Genomic DNA, 18,581 nt, shown 5'->3' with positions numbered 1-18,581 from the left:
CTGTTGCTTCTCTCCAGGCCAGGTGTATTTTCCTTTTCCTTATTTCATTTGTGTCATTGAATACATCATTTCAACTGAAATCGAAAACGCCGAGACCACGCTTCGTTTTACAATTTGATAATTTGAAACGCTTTGAATTAGAGTCTTTTACAAATATGGTAAGTTAATAAAAATCACACATTTATCGTCATTTATGTGTACTTGTACGTTAAACGAAATGTTTAAACATCGAATTCAATCTTGTCGGACGCCCAAATTGTCATTGTAGTCCCATGGCTGTTAATTCATGTATGGCCTATGGTACAGGCGCACGGAGCAGGCCAGGATGGAAGATTAACATCGCTTTGTTAAAGTTAGAGGCACATATCTTTACTGATGTTGTGCCTGAAAAGAAGAGAAAGGGGCCATAAATTAAAACTTAAGTTTGGGGGAAAAAACACCATTAAGATAAAGTATGTAAAGGAGCCGGTAATCGGCCAGCTCCAGTTTTCGGCCGATTGGTTGGATGCAAGGTAAAATCCCTCTAAAATACATCGCATAAATCCATAATAGCATAACACATATCCCACACATACCATACCATGCCAGTGTCACTGAAGAACCACATTTGCAATGAAAAATATATTCTAAAATATCACATTTTAGTGATGTAATCGGCCGTCCCGCTACCCGAATCTGAAAAATCGAGTATCTTACGCGTGTCTGTAAGAAATATGGGTACCAACCATAAAATGAGCTTTATTTCAAGTATTTTTCAGATTTAGAGCCTGATTTTGTGCTAGTCGCAAGCTCAAAAGTATCTCATCGCATGTATTAAATCAATGCAGCCGCACACCACAACGCACACACGATATCTCTATCTAATTCAGATTCCAATATCCGATCACCGCAGTACTAGTTTTCGGCCTCGCGAGCTCCGGCGTGGGATATCTGCTAGTGCTATAGATCAGCGCGGAAACGCACGGCGCGTGCGCGCGCTTCCTATTGACTTTGTACATGCGGCCGAAAACTGGTACGCTATGCCGAAAACTGACTCCGAAACAGTGAAAATTGAAATGAATATTGTCATGGCAATTCGTGATTTTTTTTCTGGGATTCTTGTTTTGTTTAAATAATAATAATATTTGCTTGATGATTTGAACAAAAAATGATAATAAATAGGAAGTAAAGGGTCCAAAAAATAGGATTTTGTCTTAAGTGGCCGAAAACCGGCTCCTTTACTCTAGGGTAGAGTGCCCAGTATTCGGTCACTTAAGTTAAGACAAGGGGAAATCACTAATATTTTGAATTCTTACCTCTTTTATTTTGCAATCTACCCATCAAAAGAAAAGAAAATTATTCCTCTAACAGGATTTTATTGTCACTTAAAATAAAGAATGATGATAAGAAAAATATTTCTGAAAGAAGACGGAGCATTTTATTGCCCAGAATTCGGCCGCGCTGATTAGAATTCGATCACGCGATTTGTGCTTGGTATCTCCGTTGCCAAGGAGCCAAGCGTATTTGCGCACTATTTTCACACAATTGCATGGTAAAGCACTGATTGTCAATGCGTTGACCGAATACTAGACTAGCGATACCGCATGGCAAGGGTATGGTATAAACACCTCTTGCACATCGGCAAGTGCGTCATTTGCAAATTCGCTGCGATGGAGCGAACACGGAAGAGCTCCTCTTCACACAAATACTAAATTCATTGCGACAGCACACATAGTTGTTTCGCAATACAATTTAGACTTCTACATATTGCTATGCATGTTAGCGCATGTGCTAACAGAACGCGGAAGTGCAGAAAGTTGTGCGACACTGACCAATTTCGAGCCAAGTTGGAGATCTTTGAGGGGCCCTATATCTGATTTAATTTTGAGAGTTAAGAAAAGTTGTTCAGCTGACTGATTTGTGCAAGTTTCGCGGCTCATTAATTATTTTTTTTAGTTGTTACAGCTGTTGAAACGGCTGTCTGACTGAATACTGGGCGTGCTACCCTAGATCTAAAGGCAAAGCCAAAGCCTACATTACAAAAATTACAAATAAATAAGCTTGCTTAACTTTTTTGTTGTTGATGTGAATGGCTGCCACTTGATCTTAGAATGTATGTCTTGTGTGCAAGGCTCAAAATACACGGGGGTGGTAGGCGATTCGCCCCCGTGAGCTTCCTAATCACCTCTGTCAGATTGCTCACGGGGGCGATTGCAAAATTAAGATTAATAAAATTAATAAAGATGATCTTTATTAATAAAATTAATAAAGATGATCTTTTCTGTTATAACTCTCACACAATATTCAGTAGGGGCGCTGGTCCGAGAATAAGGATTGTCTTCATAAACGAAGATCATCTTTGTAAACGCGGACCAATGCGTCCTCAAAAAAGCAGATGTTCCATATTTTTGATCGGCATATTGGCGATGCAAAAAACGGATTCTGGGATGATTTTCTTGATGCATTTTACATTGACTTTGTACAGGGAATTTCACATTATGAGCAATAAATCCTTGGGAAGATGGACATCCCATAAAAGCAGACGGTCAACTAGGGATATTTTCCTCTGGGGAATCCAAATTTTGCATTGCCAGCGGAAGGTTCGGTAACCCAAAAACTGCAGAGCGCTGATAAAAAAAAACGATCCTTGTTTATGAGGACGCATTTGTCCGCGTTTATGAGGATATCCTTCTTTATGAGGACGATCCTCATTCTCGGACCAGCGCCCCTGCTGATATTGAGTTCAACTTTCAAACATTAAACCAATGAAATGGAATTATGGAAATAAGGTTAGCGTGCAGGATTTCTCGCTCTAATTTTTCAGTGTCTAGAGGCTGCCATATTGTAAACAAATGAACGCTTTTTCGCAGCAAGATTGCGCTATATCTCCCATCGACCATCTCCACATCTCTATAAAGAGTTTTTCAGATACAAACAACGGAAGCTCGCAGTGCACTGCGGCCATCAGCAGTTGCTATACTAGCTGTGCCGATAGTATAGTGTGCACGCTTTTGCCCCATATCTGCTGGAGCTAGATAGAGGCGATCGCGCAAGGACCGAAACATGGAGAAGTTTTTCGTTGTGAAAATCATGAATCTCCTGAAATCTGGTGATTCCAAAAGACCAGCAAATAATGAACCTCGACCAGTAAATCAACCGAAAGCTAAATTTAGTAAAAGGAAACCAGTTGGCGAGGAGACTCTACGGGCTTGGACCAGAAATTTCGTACAGAGGGAGGAGATCTGACCATTAGCTGCATGTTATAACTTGTGAAGTTGTAAGAGGGAAATAATGCCGATAATGATGAAATAGCAAAGAATTTAGGAGTATCATGGGCACCACCAATTCAATGGAAATTTGTATTAAAAAAAGAGGCCCCGTCAGTATTAAAAGCTCTATTTTGTTGGAAGAGCCTTCATGGACAAAAAATTAATTTGAGCCCTGCTTGTGTGTGTGTGATTTTATTTCATACTTGTATCTTTTAAATCCAATTATTTTTGTGTGGGAACTGACCCTACACGTGCACGTAGAACTTTTCACACTGAGCGCTGTACAGTGAGTTAACACGCTCCCATTGGCCGATCCTCTTGAGCAGTTTTAAATTGAAGTGAAGCACAATGGTGCTGACCAAACACAATCTTACTACACACTGACATGTCATGCTTTATACAGGTGACGCACTTCACACATCTACAAACAAATCTACGAACATTTCAGCACAACTTGCCAGTTTGTATGTTAAATATGAAGAAAAAAATGAAAACTTAAGTAAGACATTGAATATGCTGAAGAAATCATACAAAATCGAGGTTTGACTGGAATGTCATGATTTTGGTATCGGATCAAATGGAAAATCGCAAGCTTTCTCCACGCACTAATGTCCTTATCACCTTGCACAATTCCTTGTGAGTTATCATGCTGAAATAGACTCAAGACTTTAAATGCCATTTTCTTTTAAAGTAACATTCTATAAGACTGGACATTGTTCTCATTTTTGATTTGGTTAGTAACATCCAATTATGATGAGTTATATCATTAATATTTTAAAGCCGAGGAACTCCTTTTTTAGAATCATACCTAAACTAAAAAATCATATCTGGCGAGTGACGACTTCTCTTGAGGTGGATCTCTATCCCCTTGATATCGTGACATTTTCAGGCTCTAGCATTGGGACGGCGGTCCTGCTCCTTTAAAAACGTTACAGCAAGTCAGCAAGTTCAGTAATGACTACCTACATGTACCTAAACTAAAAAATTATATCTGGTGAGTGACGACTTCTCTTGAGGTGGATCTCTTTCGCCTTGATATCGTGACATTTTCAGGCTCTAGCATTGTGACGGCGGTCCTGCTCCTTTAAAAACGTTACAGCAAGTCAGCAAGTTCAGTAATGACTACTGCAGTGTATTTATGACACAGCATTCTTTTCTTTACTATGGATCATAGGTTTGAATGTATTTTGATAAAAGAGCAAGACTAAAATGGAAGAATCCAGAAAGGTGTATGACACAGCATTCTTTCTCTACTATAGATCATAGGTTTGAACAGGCGTGTACGCAGCAGGGGGTTTAAAAATAATGTGCTCTTAACCCCCCCCCCCCCCCCCCCCCCCACTTATTCAGCGGTTGGCTGAGAGGTTGCGAAATTTTCGGCTCGATTTAAAAATGTTAAACCCCCCTCCCCCCTTAAAAAATCCTGCGTATGCCGCTGGGTTCGAATGTATTTTGATAAAAGAGCAAGACTTGAAATAGAAGAATCTAGAAAGAAGGTGTGTGGACCTACACTGACTTAGCAAGAAGTGGGAATGAAAACATAACATGACCTTTGAACTGTAACATGAAAGTATACAAACTCTGTGTTTGCCTATCTCTAGAAAATGCAAATCATTCTAGAAGTTCAGGACTTTGGACATGGTTATTCCTTTGCCTCTTTTTTGTGTGCAAGTTCAGGCTAAAATTTGATTATAAATTACAAGCATGTGTCAGCCAATTCATTAAGCTTGGACTGCAGTATCTGCATGGGGCCACATCTCTTGTGCTGGTTGAACAAGTGGAGTAATTCACTGGGACATTTAGTACCCCACACGTTTGGAGAATTTTTCCCCCAGGAAGTAGTTTTTCTCTATTAAGAAAACCGGATCGCTTGATGTAATCTTCAAGTGTTACGTACTGACGAGAGTCCCCCTGATGTGTATTCTTTCTGTTTGTATTTCCCTGCCTCAGACACTATGAACGAAGAGAGGCCACCGTTTTACGTGGCCCTGGCTGCCGGAGCCATTGCTGGTGTGTCTGTCGATGCCTCCCTCTTCCCAATCGACACTGTCAAGACACGTCTTCAAAGCTCGCAGGGTTTCTGGAAAACTGGGGGATTTCGCGGAATTTACTCTGGTATCTTGCCTGCCTTTTTAGGCTCTGCCCCATCTGCCGCGTTGTTCTTTAGCACGTATGAGGCGACAAAGTTTGTAGGAAACAAATACATCCCGCGGCGGTATGATTCCCTTGTCCACATGGCTGCAGCATCGTGTGGCGAGGTCGTGGCATGTTTGATACGTGTACCAGTAGAGGTGATCAAACAGCGTGCTCAAGCCACTCGCCAAGCAAGCAGCGGTATCTTCCTCCGTACCGTACAGAGCGAGGGAGTGGGCGGACTCTACCGCGGCTATTTTGTGACACTTTTACGAGAAATCCCCTTCTCCCTGATCCAGTTTCCCTTGTGGGAGTTGACCAAGAAGCTGTGGACTGGTCATCAAGGACGTCCGGTAGACGCTTGGCAGTCGGCCGTCTGCGGGTCCTTTGCAGGAGGCATTGCAGCTGCAACAACCACCCCACTTGATGTTGTGAAGACAAGGATTATGCTATCATCGAGAGAGAACGGTCCAGCTACAGTTGTATTTTCTAAAGTTGCTAGGGAGATACACAAGGAGAAAGGACTAAGAGGACTGTTTGCTGGCATTGTACCTCGGGTTATGTGGATATCGATAGGAGGGTTTGTGTTTCTAGGCATGTATGAAAAGTCTAAGATAGTAATGCTCCAGCTTTCATAAACAGGGATATATTCTCTAGAAAGTGATCAGCTTTGTTTGTCCTGAAGACTATGTCCAACTATTACATGTACCTATGGGAAGCAATCCCCTTTTATCTCTGCTAATGAATAGATTTTGCTGCAGTTTACAAAGCAATTGATTCTATGCGAATCAAGACTTATGATAGTGATACGTGTATAAAACAGAGTCACATGATCTCACATCACACCAGTTCTCAAAGCATTCCATTGGTTGCCCATGAGTGAATCCATTGTGTTTGCTTTTGTTTTGATGTGACCATAGCTCTTCTTCACGGTAAAATGTTACTTTGATAAATCGCTACATTCCATCTTGATCTTTATGCTCTTGATTTCTTGTTCTTTCTAAGCTAAATAGAAAGTGGGTGAAAGAACCTTCGCTGTGGAATGCTCTCCCTCGAGCGATTTGTAATAGCAGATTAGTTGGGAGTGTTCAGAAATAACCTAAAAGGGATGATTGATTTGACCAAGGAGTTAAGACTAAGAGGAAATCCTTGATTTTTATATGATTAATCATTCTCTTTGGGTTTTTACATTCTAAACTAATCATGTTGTAATTTTGTTAGGGTATTTTCATGTGATTTTTACCTTTTGCACAACCACATCTTGACTCTCTTGAGCATTTGATTAATTTGTAACTTATGAATGTACAAAATCTGCTTGTAGCAATCTAGCAGCTTCATGAATGGTGTGACTGACTGTTTTTGAAATTATGTTATCAAGTAACAAACTACAAGGATATTCATTTACAGTAGGTACTGCGGTTTTAACTAGAAACATTTTTCCTGAATCATGTATTGAAAAATTTGCCAGTATTTAAGAAATGTGTGATAATGTCAGAAAGATAATCCAGAAAATTTAGCAGTGCCATATATGTTCCTGAAGAAACATTTTGAAGAAACATCTTAGGTATTATACACCAAATGATAGGTGTAACTCTATTTTCTTTGCAGTTGAGGCCCTCTTTACTCTTTTTTTTAAAACAGGGAAAGTTGTAGTTTAGAATATTGATTGTACATGTAGTATGTTTCAGTTTCAGTACAAAGCAATTTTTTAGCTGTGCCTGTTATATGCCCATTTCGTTGTTGCTTTTAGTCATTTATTTTTTGAATATTTTTGTAAATCAATCTGAAGGATAATAAGTCATCTCAGGGAAAAAAATAATATTTATTTTTCGGGGGCTACTTTTCAAGCTTGCCTGCATAAAAATAACACTCTAAAATTTGTTTTGCATTGAACTCTATGCAATTTACAGGGGCTCTTTTCTGATTTTCGGGGGCTCTTTGGGGCATTTCGGGGGCAAATTCGCCCTGAGCCCCCATGTATTTTTTTCACTGAGTCATCTACCATTGAAAGAATTTTAAATAATCTTTTCATGTTTACGGTATATGAAAATGATATATCATGTACCGGTATACAACTACATGTAGTATATTTCATCTGGAACTTTATAGGAGTGTAACTTCCATTTTTTTTAGAGCTCCCATATTTTTGTCTTTTTATTTGTTTGTTTGTGTGTTTGTTTTACTGCTATGCCCTGATTAGAAAACTCATCGAATAGAGATATGCATTTCTTGTCTAAAAGAGAGAAAAAAAGGAAAAATTACTGCTTATTCATGTAGGCCTACGTATTTAAGGTGCATGAAAACAAAATTGGTAATCAGAGGTTACCATTCAAATTAAAAGTTATTTACATTATGTCAGTCTATTGCTCTTTTATTTTGGGTATTTTGTCTTATTTTGGGTCTTATTCTCAGTTTGAAATCCATACAATATGAAATACAATTACATGAATACATTACATGCTACATATACATGTAACAGTTGCAAGTCCAATTGTTCTTGTGAGGTGATTTAAAATGAAAAAATGAAAAGAAATATTGGTAATAAGAGGTTACCATTCAAATAAAAAGTTATTTACATTATGTCAGTCTATTGCTCTTTTATTTTGGGTATTTTGTCTTATTTTGGGTCATATTCTCAGTTTGAAATCCATACAATATGAAATACAATTACATGACTACATATTAAATGAAGTTTATTACATGCTACATGTACATTAAATGTATAACAGGACATAGAATATCGTGACTCACAATATCACAAGCATAAATTAAGGTTTTGTCCAGGATTTGTAATTCAACATTACAGTTGCAAGTCCAAATATTCTTGTAAGGTGATTTATTATACTAGCTATAGAACCTTTACAGTATTAGCCTATTAGGGACTAACATTGTGTGTATTATTCTTTGGATAAAGGGCACAATATAATATTTTTATTTATTATTCATATATGTGATCTTTAGCAACACTAATACATGCAAATGAATGATACAAAATAAAATCATTTTGTGTCATAACATTTATTGCCAAAGAAGAAGCACCATTTTAAATGGGATATCAGGAATTGATAAATAACCTAGAAGTCAAGGAAAATAAAACTAAGACAACAGATTTGAATATTACTAAGTGGAGGAAGATAATTACTGATTATTACGATCTGCTATCAATTAAGTAAATAGAGATATATTTTTTGATTTGATCTCATTTAATCATGTGATTAAGTGTTTTGTTATGAATATTTACATGTATATAGGATGTTATCCATGATTTTATCTGAATAAAGATTTATTTCAACAACAACAAAAACAAAATTATGCAAAAGCATGAAGTTAGGAGACCAAACAATGTACATTGTAAGCCTATATGGTCAGAAAGCTAGAGAGAAGAAATAAGTAGAACTACAAGACTTTAGTCTTATCAATTGCTTTGGAGTATCTGATCATTTTCTGCTACTGGTAAACTGATGAGAAAGCATGTTTAGCATCCCTGCCTACTATAAAAATATAAAATATAAAAATATAAAAATTAAATATTATTATTATTATTATTACCGGTACTTCCTTTTTAGGCTGCTTGCCTTATTTGAATTTTTTATAGACAAAATATATTTTATTCATTGAACTTTTTGCACTGAATCATTAGTTGCCTCTCGGTCCACAAAAAGTCAGTACCGGTATGTCCATTCGAGACTCCTGACCTGGGCCAGTCTTTTCAAAAAAGAGTTGAGCAGGCAATTGGAAAGAAAGGAAAAGTGCTTCCTCCTTCCTTTATTTAAAAAAAGCAGGATGCTAAACATGTGTTTTCTCATTATTTTGCCTCAGATATGACTTGTGAAGAATGAGCGATCAGATCCCGTCCCTTCCCGCGGCTCTCCTGGCTGGAGGCGTGACAGGAACCATTGTAGACTCCACCCTCCATCCCATCGACACCATCAAAACCAGACTACAGTCCCCCGGTGGCTTGTGGAAGGCCGGTGGCTTTCGAGGTTCTTTCGCCGGTATCTTGCCCGTTCTCTTGGTCACGGCTCCCAATTCTGCCATATTCTTTGGCTGCTATGAGACTGCGAAAGCACTTGGTGATGCCCATCTCCCGGCCAAGTATGAGCCATGGATTATGATGTCCGGTGCAACGGCCGGGGAAGTGACTTCCCTGTTGATACGGGTTCCTGCAGAGGTTGTCAAGCAACGTGCGCAGGCGTCCAGGATACCCAGCCTGGCCATCCTGAGTGATATCCTCAAGCAAGACGGTTACAGAGGCCTTTACAGAGGATTCGCCAGTACTGTCTTGAGGGACGCACCATACGCCTTTGTGCAGTATCCTCTATGGGAACTCTGCAAGAGGATATGGGCAAGGCAACAGGGATATCCAGTGACGGTGTGGCAGTCGAGTATATGTGGTGCAATAGCGGGTGGGATTGCAGGAATCATCACCACACCCTGTGATGTGGTTAAGACGCGTGTCATGCTTGGAGGTCAAGGGTCGAAGGGTCACATTGATCGTATTCCAGACATCTTTAGGACCCTGCTCAAGGAGAAGGGTGTGAGGGGGCTGTTTTATGGAGTTGTGCCTCGATTCATTTGGATGTCCGTTGGCGGTGCCTACTTCCTGGGACTGTACGAATTGTTCAAAATTGAATTCATGCAATATAAGGGATGGAAGAATAACAATCAATCATGAAATTAGAGAAATGACCCAATTGTTTAATATTGTGAGTTGATTTTGTTGTTTAAACCTACATGTATGTCAACTCCATCATAGGATGTATTTGTAATGATTTATATTTTTACATTCCTGACTGACACAACAATCATGTTCATTCTTATGCTCCAAAATCTAATTTCCTACCAGGTACCCATTTTCTGTACCTCATCTGGGTCGAGTGTGGCAAATGTAGATTAATGTCTTGCAAAACGACTTTAGTGCTGCAGCGGTACTCGAACCACAGACCTTGTGATCCACAGTCCGGTGACATATCCACTCAACCACAAAACCGCTTATACATGTATATCAGATTATCAATAGCTAAAGGGACTACCAACTCTACATACATTTTATTATTTATATCTACTCTAGTACAATTTTGAAAATATCCTAATAAGTTCATAATCTTTAAAAAAAACCTTTGGATATCATACCAGCCAGTGATATTAGAACGAAATGGTAAGGATTTGGTAGATTTCTTCGTTACCTATTAATTCTAATGTCACACAATATCTTACAGAGTTTTCTGAATGGGCTATTTTTACAAACATATATTTTTTCAATGAGTGTAATTTTCTGATTTTCAATGTACTATCCTTTTCCAAGGTAGATAAATCATTCTCTCTACTTACTATAAAAACCTGGCAGATTTGTCACTAAAGTTTCACGTGTCAACATAATTGGATCAATATATGACTCACAACTTACACCACACTAGGCTTTTGTGATTCATGGAAGTTTTCATGAAATGGCTGCACTTCAAAATTTGTGATCCTTTCAAGTTTCTAGTTATACAGTATTCTCTCTTTCCCCCTGTTTGTAGTGAACTGTATCAATTGTTCCATGCAAAACATATTCCATTCATGTTTGGAAGGGAAGTGGAACTTGCCAAAGGTACCTCTGATAATGCAGCTGGATGTATATATATATATAGCTCTAGATTATAAACTTAAAATTCATTCCTTTGAAATGTGGTTCTCGTTTCCTGAAAACATTGTAAGTCGAAGTACCCAACATCCGCAAAAATCGTTTTGACTAGATTACATCATTAATCATTAAGACTTGCCTTTATACAGACTACTGTACAGCCCTCTGTGCTATAACATTGACATTGTTGCCCTTTTATGTTTTTTGGATATTTCTTTTTTCTTTGAGAGGAAACCCCATATGTATACATGTAGGTTTAGGCTAGATCAAAGAGAAGGTTGAGTTCTGGGGAGAGGTGAAAAATAATTTGTGAGCATTATCATTGTTATTATGCAAGTGTGGAAGAACATCAGAGGAAAAATGTTCCCTGAAAAGCATGGCTCTTAAAATTCCTTTATATTCTAAATGTGACAGGTAACAACTTTAAAATGAGGCCCCATTTTATGCCACATGTTGGTATAGTCCCATATATATAGTACTTGTTACTTTACCAAGACTGGGCCAAATTTCTTATCATTTTGATGATTCCAGAACCTTGCAGTACACACCAATACTTATATGCTAGATGATCAACCTTTTCTGATCCATTCCACACCTTTTCTTACACAATGCAATCACATGACCAGAACTCAACTTTATCTTTAAGGATAAAGGTTAGGTTTTGGTATTACTTATGCACATTTAAGCATTATATTTAAGAGGTCCGATGCCAATGGATCAATTCAAGGACTACATGTAGCGTGTGCTCTGATATTTGGTGGCTCCTACCTCTACCTTTGCATTGCTTATGATAGAACCATTGTATAACCATGATCCATTACATGTGCAATATTCATTTATTCATTCAAATTGGTTAATTCAAATACTTTCCTCATGGCCACAAGGCCAAATTGCAAAGTTTTACAATTACACTGTCACTTCAAGATGTACATTAAAAACATTGATAATAAAATTGGCATTTAAATCATATGCCTGCTGAATTAAGTAAGGTAAAATATGACGATAGAGGGAAAAGGATATATATCCAACAATGATGAAAGAGAGAGGGAGATCAAGGAGAAATAAAAGGGGAAGAAAGAATATAATAAGGAGACATGAAGTGAGATGAAAAGATGTGTGTGAGGAGAGAGATAATAATTATAATAATAATAGTGGCTACTTGTATAGCACACAGGTCCACCTTTCGGTGCTCATGGCGCTTAGAAAAGAGTACATGTAACAGGCATCAGAAAGAAAAAACAATAAACCGAAAAACAAATTCGGAATTCTCCTAGACATAGTAAATTAGAATATTGCAATAATTACAATGAAAGAAACAAATAGGTTTTTAGTTGTAATTTGAATGTTTCTGTCGATGACAGTTGACGTAATTTTAGAGGGAGCTTATTCCACAGTTTTGGACCCATGGCTGAGAAAGCCCGTTCCCCCCAAGCATGTTTTATTCTGGGTATATTAAGTAATAGTGTGTCTGATGAGGAGCGAAGACTTCATGTGGGGTTGTATTTTGAAACAGAGTTGCTCAGGTAGATGAAGATAGATAGATAAGAGAGAGAGAGAGAGAGAGAGAGAAGAAGAAGAAGATAGAGAGAAGGATAGAAACAGAGGAAAAAGGAAGAGTTAAAGGAGTGACATGAATATACAACAGATGGTAACTTAAACAAGATGCAAGAAATAACAATCCTTGATATCAAGATACAAGTGTAATCTTAAAATACAAAAGGCACATGTATAAGTATAGACTCGCAAAATTAGTAAAATCTAACTATTTTAAAGAGCACTGACAATAGTGATGTCGGTGTTTGAAGGTAGTAGTGTCCATGAACATCAATTTATTTGTGATTTTGACTTTTGATAAGCTGTGCAAATGTTTGATAGAAAATTCCTAAATATGTCGGTAAGTCCTTTTATAGTTCTTTGAGCAGTACAAGAAGTTTTGGAAAGCAGAGACAAACGTTACGCTAAAATCTGCAACATTATGCTTTTTATTTTTTAAAGTGCATTGTTACGTTTGTGTTAAAATAGATATTATCTAGCCATCCATAATATTGTGTGTTCATTCATTGACCAGTGGAATGTGTGTGGAAAAAGTGGATATGAATATTAAAATACAAGTGGAAAATGTCAATCTTTTATAGTTGTTTTTATTTCAACAACAGTGTTTGCAATCAAATGGTCACATCTGAGCCCTGTTTCATAAAAGTTTATTTTCAAAAATGAATGCTAAATTTCTATGACAAATTTGCTCTCATCCAAATAAATGCAATGATTTCACAAGCTTAAAATAGTTATTATAATTTGTTATTGATAACAAGTTTTATGAATGTTTTTCAAATGTGCCTTCTGAGAATACATATTATGAAGTAGCAAAATTGTTCATGTTTTGTTTGGAATAGCCTAAAGATTCTTTTGAAAATAGCAAAGAGGTTCATTAATTTTTTTTTTAGATAGACTGAGATGTTACAACTATACAATACATTTAAAATACAGGATCTTTAAAATTTGATAGGTCAGTCTATCTATTCATCTATTTCATATATATATGATACTTTATCAGTCTGTCTATCTATTTTATGTTGTCTTTTTTTCTCTAGATCTGTCTCTCTATCAGTGGGTGTTTGTGTGTGTGTGTGGGTGCATACATGCGTGTGTGTGTGTGTGCGCGTGTGTGTGTAGGGGGGGGGGTTGCATAAATGTGTGGGTGTGGAGGGGGTGCATATGGGTGTGTGTGTGCCTGTACAGTGCTTATGCGATCATTCATCTCCCATTTGTACTTTTACCCTACTTTCCATTTTATTTTCTATTTAAATAGGCAAAATTTGAATGAAAAATCAATGATACCTTCAATATAAAATAAAAGAGATATGGACAAGGGATTGCTGTAAATGAAAATGAAATTTAAGATATCAACAAATTTGCTCACAATGCTTGTTTTTGTTCATTTTTAGATTAGGCTAAAGGATATATCCCTGCTTCTCTTTCAAAAAATAAATATGTTGCAACTCATAGTTTGAAACAACTCCTATCAAAAAAGTTTTTCTTCAACCGAATCATGCCATATTTATAGACCCAATATTCTTTCTTCTAAATAAAACATATCAGTCATTAGGCCCTACCGTTTCTTCAAAATGCAATGTAACATACTTGTAATATACTTGTGATAAATTTACAAATCTTGATTATTTGTATATGAGGACTATGGTGATGATTAACAGCTATTACCTAGATCCACATTTTTAGTTATCCCCCAAATGCCTGTGGCATATACTTCTGCCATCTCCTGGAGCAGCTTACACCCTTACGCAGTTCAAAAGGGAGCTAGAAGGAGTCACACTGGGGTCAGAGTAGATGGTACACAGGGGACATTTTTACTTGCAAAAGACACTTTCTTAGTCATTGAATATTAGAAGGACAGATGCGCATCCACACCCTTCACAATTCACACGGCATAAAAGCACCGCATGAAGTACGAAAATACTCTATTTAAGAGGCCGGTACTCGACTGGAAGAAGAAGAATAAGGAATGCATGTTCATGTATAATCAGTTGCATTAAAATGAATATTGAATTGATTCATTGCAATAAAAGAACAAGCAGCTGGAAAGCTGAAATTGCTAAATTTACCAATTGAAAGTACAACAAAAGAAACTATCAAAATATGAATGACTAAAACGTACAACCATAAATCATGCATAATGAACTATATAAAACTCTGAAATATTACATACAAATCTAAATATATTGAAACTTCTGTGTCATCAAAGGTAAGAGGGAAAGGAGAGAGAGACGAAACTAGAAGGAAGAAGAGGAGGGAGAAGAAGAAAGAAAGAAAGAAATATTGATTAGAGAATATATAAAAGATTAGAGAGGGGTATAGAGATGGACAGAGTAGAAAATGAAAAGGAGAATGAGGACCATTCGTATCCATTACAAGGTGCCTATTAAAAGAATCTGACCTAATTTCCAACATTTTTTTCCCTCTCTGTCTTCTTAATCTCCTCGCTTCATTGCCTGTAGTCTGTGACGATCCATACCGATGTCGGTGATATCAAGATTGAGCTGTTCTGTGACCAGGTGCCCAAGTCCTGTGAGAACTTCCTAGCGTTGTGTGCCAGTGATTACTACAACGACTGCCTCTTTCACAGGTTTGTGGTGTTATCCTTGTTAAACCATGATACAGTGAAACCTGTCTATAAAGACCACCCAAGTGAGTCAAGAAAAGCAGTCTTTATAGGCAGGTGGTTTTTATGTACAGGTTCCTTTAGTACATGTTTCATTAAAAAACAATTTTCAAGGGAAACAAAAAATGTGGTCGTTCTATACAGGTTGTCGCTAAAGCAGGTTTGACTGTACATGGGTGTTGCGAGAATATTTTTTCCGAGGATTCTACCAAACAAACTTAAAGCTCATAAAAGCATAAAAGCCTGTCTGAAATGACATTGCTTGCAGGTTGTGATAGTAACAAGAGTTCTTTGACATCAACATGAACTGTTATCCTTTGTTTGCTAATTTGTGAATTCCTGAACTGCCAATATAGTTTGATATGCAATATATAATATGATCTGTATTAAGCAGACATTTGCTCATTGCAAAAGTAGACCACAGCAGAAAAAAAGCCTATGTCCTTATTGTATCACATTTTCTTGTATTGCCAGGAGTGTAAAATATGACAGCTTGAGCACTTTACAAAAATCCACTACTGCTACTACTACTACTACTATTATACCACTACTAGTAGGCTACTACTTCTGTAACAACAACAACTGCTACAACTATACTTTTACTACTACTACTACTACTACTACTACTACTGCTACTACTACTACTACTACTACTACTACTGTTACTGCTACTTCTACTTTTACTACTACTACTACTACTGCTACTATTACTGCTACTACTACTTTTACTACTCCTTATACTACTACTAGTACTACTACTACAATAACTACTGTTGTTGCTATTATTATTATTATTAATGTTATTATTACAACTATTATATTTTTTCAGGAATATCCCAGGTTTCATGGTGCAGACAGGCGATCCGACAGGAACAGGGAAGGGAGGAATGAGCTGCTGGGGAAAGAAAATAGAAGATGAACTTGTTGACGACTTGAGGGTAAGGTAGTAAAAGAGATGCAGTTTTGAATAAGAGAGTGAGGAAAGTGAGTGAGTTGATGATTGTTGGCCTAAACAATTGAAGGTTAGTCATTAAAGGGATCTGGTAACTTTGTCTCAGATTCTGAAACAAAATCCTGGATTCAGCTCATGCTGCCAAATTTTGTGTTTGCCTAACGGTTTTCATAACACTACAGTCTATTGGGGAAAACAAGTATGGTCAAATCGGTCACTCAAAGATTTTTACTTTTTTGAGGCACTTCTTGATCATTTTGAAGCGCAATTTTTTAGGACTTCAATATTACACCATATCACAGACACTGATAACACCTAGGGCTGTGCATCTCAGATTTAACATTGTTAAACGATGCCTTTAAAGAAAAGGTTCTAAACCTGACACAGCATTAACATCCGGCAAGATATCAATCCACATTTGCCACTATCCACCCAGGTGAATTACCCCGTTAGAAGACATTCTTGAAGCTTGTGCACCGTATCATGGTAGCCTGGCTAAAGCTTGGGTAATAATATGATTGTACGGCCTCCAAGGAGAACAGGGACCTGTTTCACATTGCCTTTTTTCAATGACAAGTTACAAAAATCATTGTCAAATCTGCGGATAGCCAATTAGAAGCAAGGATTTCAGTAGCTTATAACAAAAACTGTCATTTGTCACTGATGACAAGTTTTGTGAAACACCCCCTGTCCCCCCAGTATAGATACTAATGAGACTATTCTGGGTAATAAAGATTAATAAATTTATATGTTATAACTATAATTGCATTAGTTTCCTCATTATTATCTCATGTCTTTATTATAATACAGCACAATGTTCGAGGTGTCGTTTCCATGGCGAATAATGGACCCAATACCGTTGGATCTCAGTTCTTCATCACATATGCCAAGCAACCTCATCTCGATATGAAATACACCATCATTGGAAAGTAAGAGAATCTTCAATATTCATATACAGTGAAACCTGTCTATAAAGACCATCCAAGGGAGACAAGAAAAGTGGTCTTTATAGGCAGGTGGTCTTTATGTACAGGTTCCTTTAGTACATGTTTCAATAAGTAACCATTTTCAAGGGAAACAAAAAATTTGGTCTTTAAGGAAAGGTGGTCTTTCTATACAGGTGGTCACTAAAGCAGGTTTGACTGTATATATATATATTTTCCCCTTCATTTGATATTTATATTTAAAGCTACTTTTGATAAAAGACTAGAACTCAGCATACCTGTACATTTCTCTTTTGAGTTGTGAAAGCCAATGGTTAGCAAGTCATATGTCAAATGAGAAGTTTTCATACATTTAAATCGTTTCATGTTACACAATTATCTACACAATTACACATGAGAAACACAGATTGAAATGTGTAATATTTTCTCAGTGAAAGTGTAATGCAATGTACATGCCTATTAGGTTTTTTATGGAGGGGGGGGGGTCTCTAAAAAAGAGACTCTTATACAGAGACTCATTGAAAGAGACAAGAAAAGTGGTTGTAACAAGCACGTGCTCTTTATATCCAAGTTAGCTTAATACAGCTTTCAATGAAAATTTATTTTGAAGGAACCAAACTGAGGTCTAATAGACAAGTAGTCTTTCTATACAGTTGGTCTCTACTAAAAACTGATTTGGATTGTAACAAGTACTTCTCTTTCTTTCTTTCTTCCTCCTCCCCCCCCTTCCTCAGAGTAATCGATGGCTTAGAGACCTTGGACGAGCTTGAAAAGTTGAGGGTCAACGAGAAGAACTTCAAACCATTGACGGAATGTAAGATCAAGAGAGTCACCATACATGCCAACCCCATTGCTGATGATGCATCGTGAGCTGCAGACAATATTATGTTGAGGTTAATCCAGCTAATAAATCAGGGTGGTGTTTCACAAAGTACTAGTGCCCTTTGGTGAGGCATTAATCTTCATTACCATGTCCCTCTGAGAGGACTCAAAGCCGTCGGCCGTCTGGTTGCTTACTTACAAGCATTTATGCTTTCTTAGCAGTCAGGTAAAATAACCACCATCACCAAGATGCTAAGTTGAACTTATCTCTAAGTTGGACTTAAAAATTATGGAGAGCCATTTGTAGCCTTAAAATAAAATATATTTAAAAGCAAAAACTCAAGTATTTTAGACTTTTGATAAATTCCACATCAAGAACATGAAATCTCCTTGATAATAGAAAATATGATTGATTTGAATTAACATTTTATGCCTTTTAAAAAATATGTCTAACTTAGGATCTTTGTGAAACACCCCCAGGGCCCTTTTTCATAAAAGAGTTGCGATTGGTCAGAATCAATCGCAAGTCCTCCAATCGATCGCTAGTTTACAGTCTCTTGTCTTGTATGTACATAGTTGCAATTGATATCAATCGTAAATTAGTTGCGATTTACGGCAACTGTTTATTTGGCAGGGCCTAGAACTTTAGCTAGCATGTAAAGCCTCATCCATGTGTGAT

At 37.3% G+C, this 18,581-nt stretch overlaps 1 protein-coding gene across 3 annotated transcripts; it reads left to right on the top strand.

Annotated features, from left to right (window-relative positions):
• LOC592104 (peptidyl-prolyl cis-trans isomerase-like 3) lies at nt 1-18,173 on the top strand. 3 transcript variants are annotated; one of them, XM_030997506.1, is made up of 5 exons: nt 26-158; nt 15,021-15,148; nt 16,014-16,122; nt 16,947-17,065; nt 17,815-18,173. In XM_030997506.1, the coding sequence occupies exons 1-5, from the start codon at nt 156-158 to the stop codon at nt 17,948-17,950; spliced, it is 495 nt and encodes a 164-aa protein (XP_030853366.1). In that variant the 5' UTR covers nt 26-155; the 3' UTR covers nt 17,951-18,173. The 3 variants fall into 3 exon arrangements, with proteins under 3 accessions (XP_030853365.1, XP_030853364.1, XP_030853366.1); XM_030997505.1 differs by lacking the exons at nt 15,021-15,148; nt 16,014-16,122; nt 16,947-17,065; nt 17,815-18,173 and adding an exon at nt 5,199-6,520 and having other exon boundaries at nt 1-158; XM_030997504.1 differs by lacking the exons at nt 15,021-15,148; nt 16,014-16,122; nt 16,947-17,065; nt 17,815-18,173 and adding an exon at nt 9,201-11,299 and having other exon boundaries at nt 6-158.
• Nucleotides 18,174-18,581: the final 408 nt, after the last annotated feature.

The sequence above is a fragment of the Strongylocentrotus purpuratus genome, unplaced genomic scaffold (assembly GCF_000002235.5).
Source record: "Strongylocentrotus purpuratus isolate Spur 01 unplaced genomic scaffold, Spur_5.0 spur5_scaffold_4, whole genome shotgun sequence".
In the NCBI taxonomy this organism is placed as follows: domain Eukaryota; kingdom Metazoa; phylum Echinodermata; class Echinoidea; order Camarodonta; family Strongylocentrotidae; genus Strongylocentrotus; species Strongylocentrotus purpuratus.
The sequence above is the reverse complement of the archived record's forward strand: the minus strand, read 5'-3'. Positions and strand labels throughout refer to the sequence as shown.

Bases quoted from the DNA above. Each gene is read 5' to 3' on its own strand.
- LOC592104 (XM_030997504.1), top strand. From the start codon at position 9,217: ATGAGCGATCAGATCCCGTCCCTTCCCGCGGCTCTCCTGGCTGGAGGC.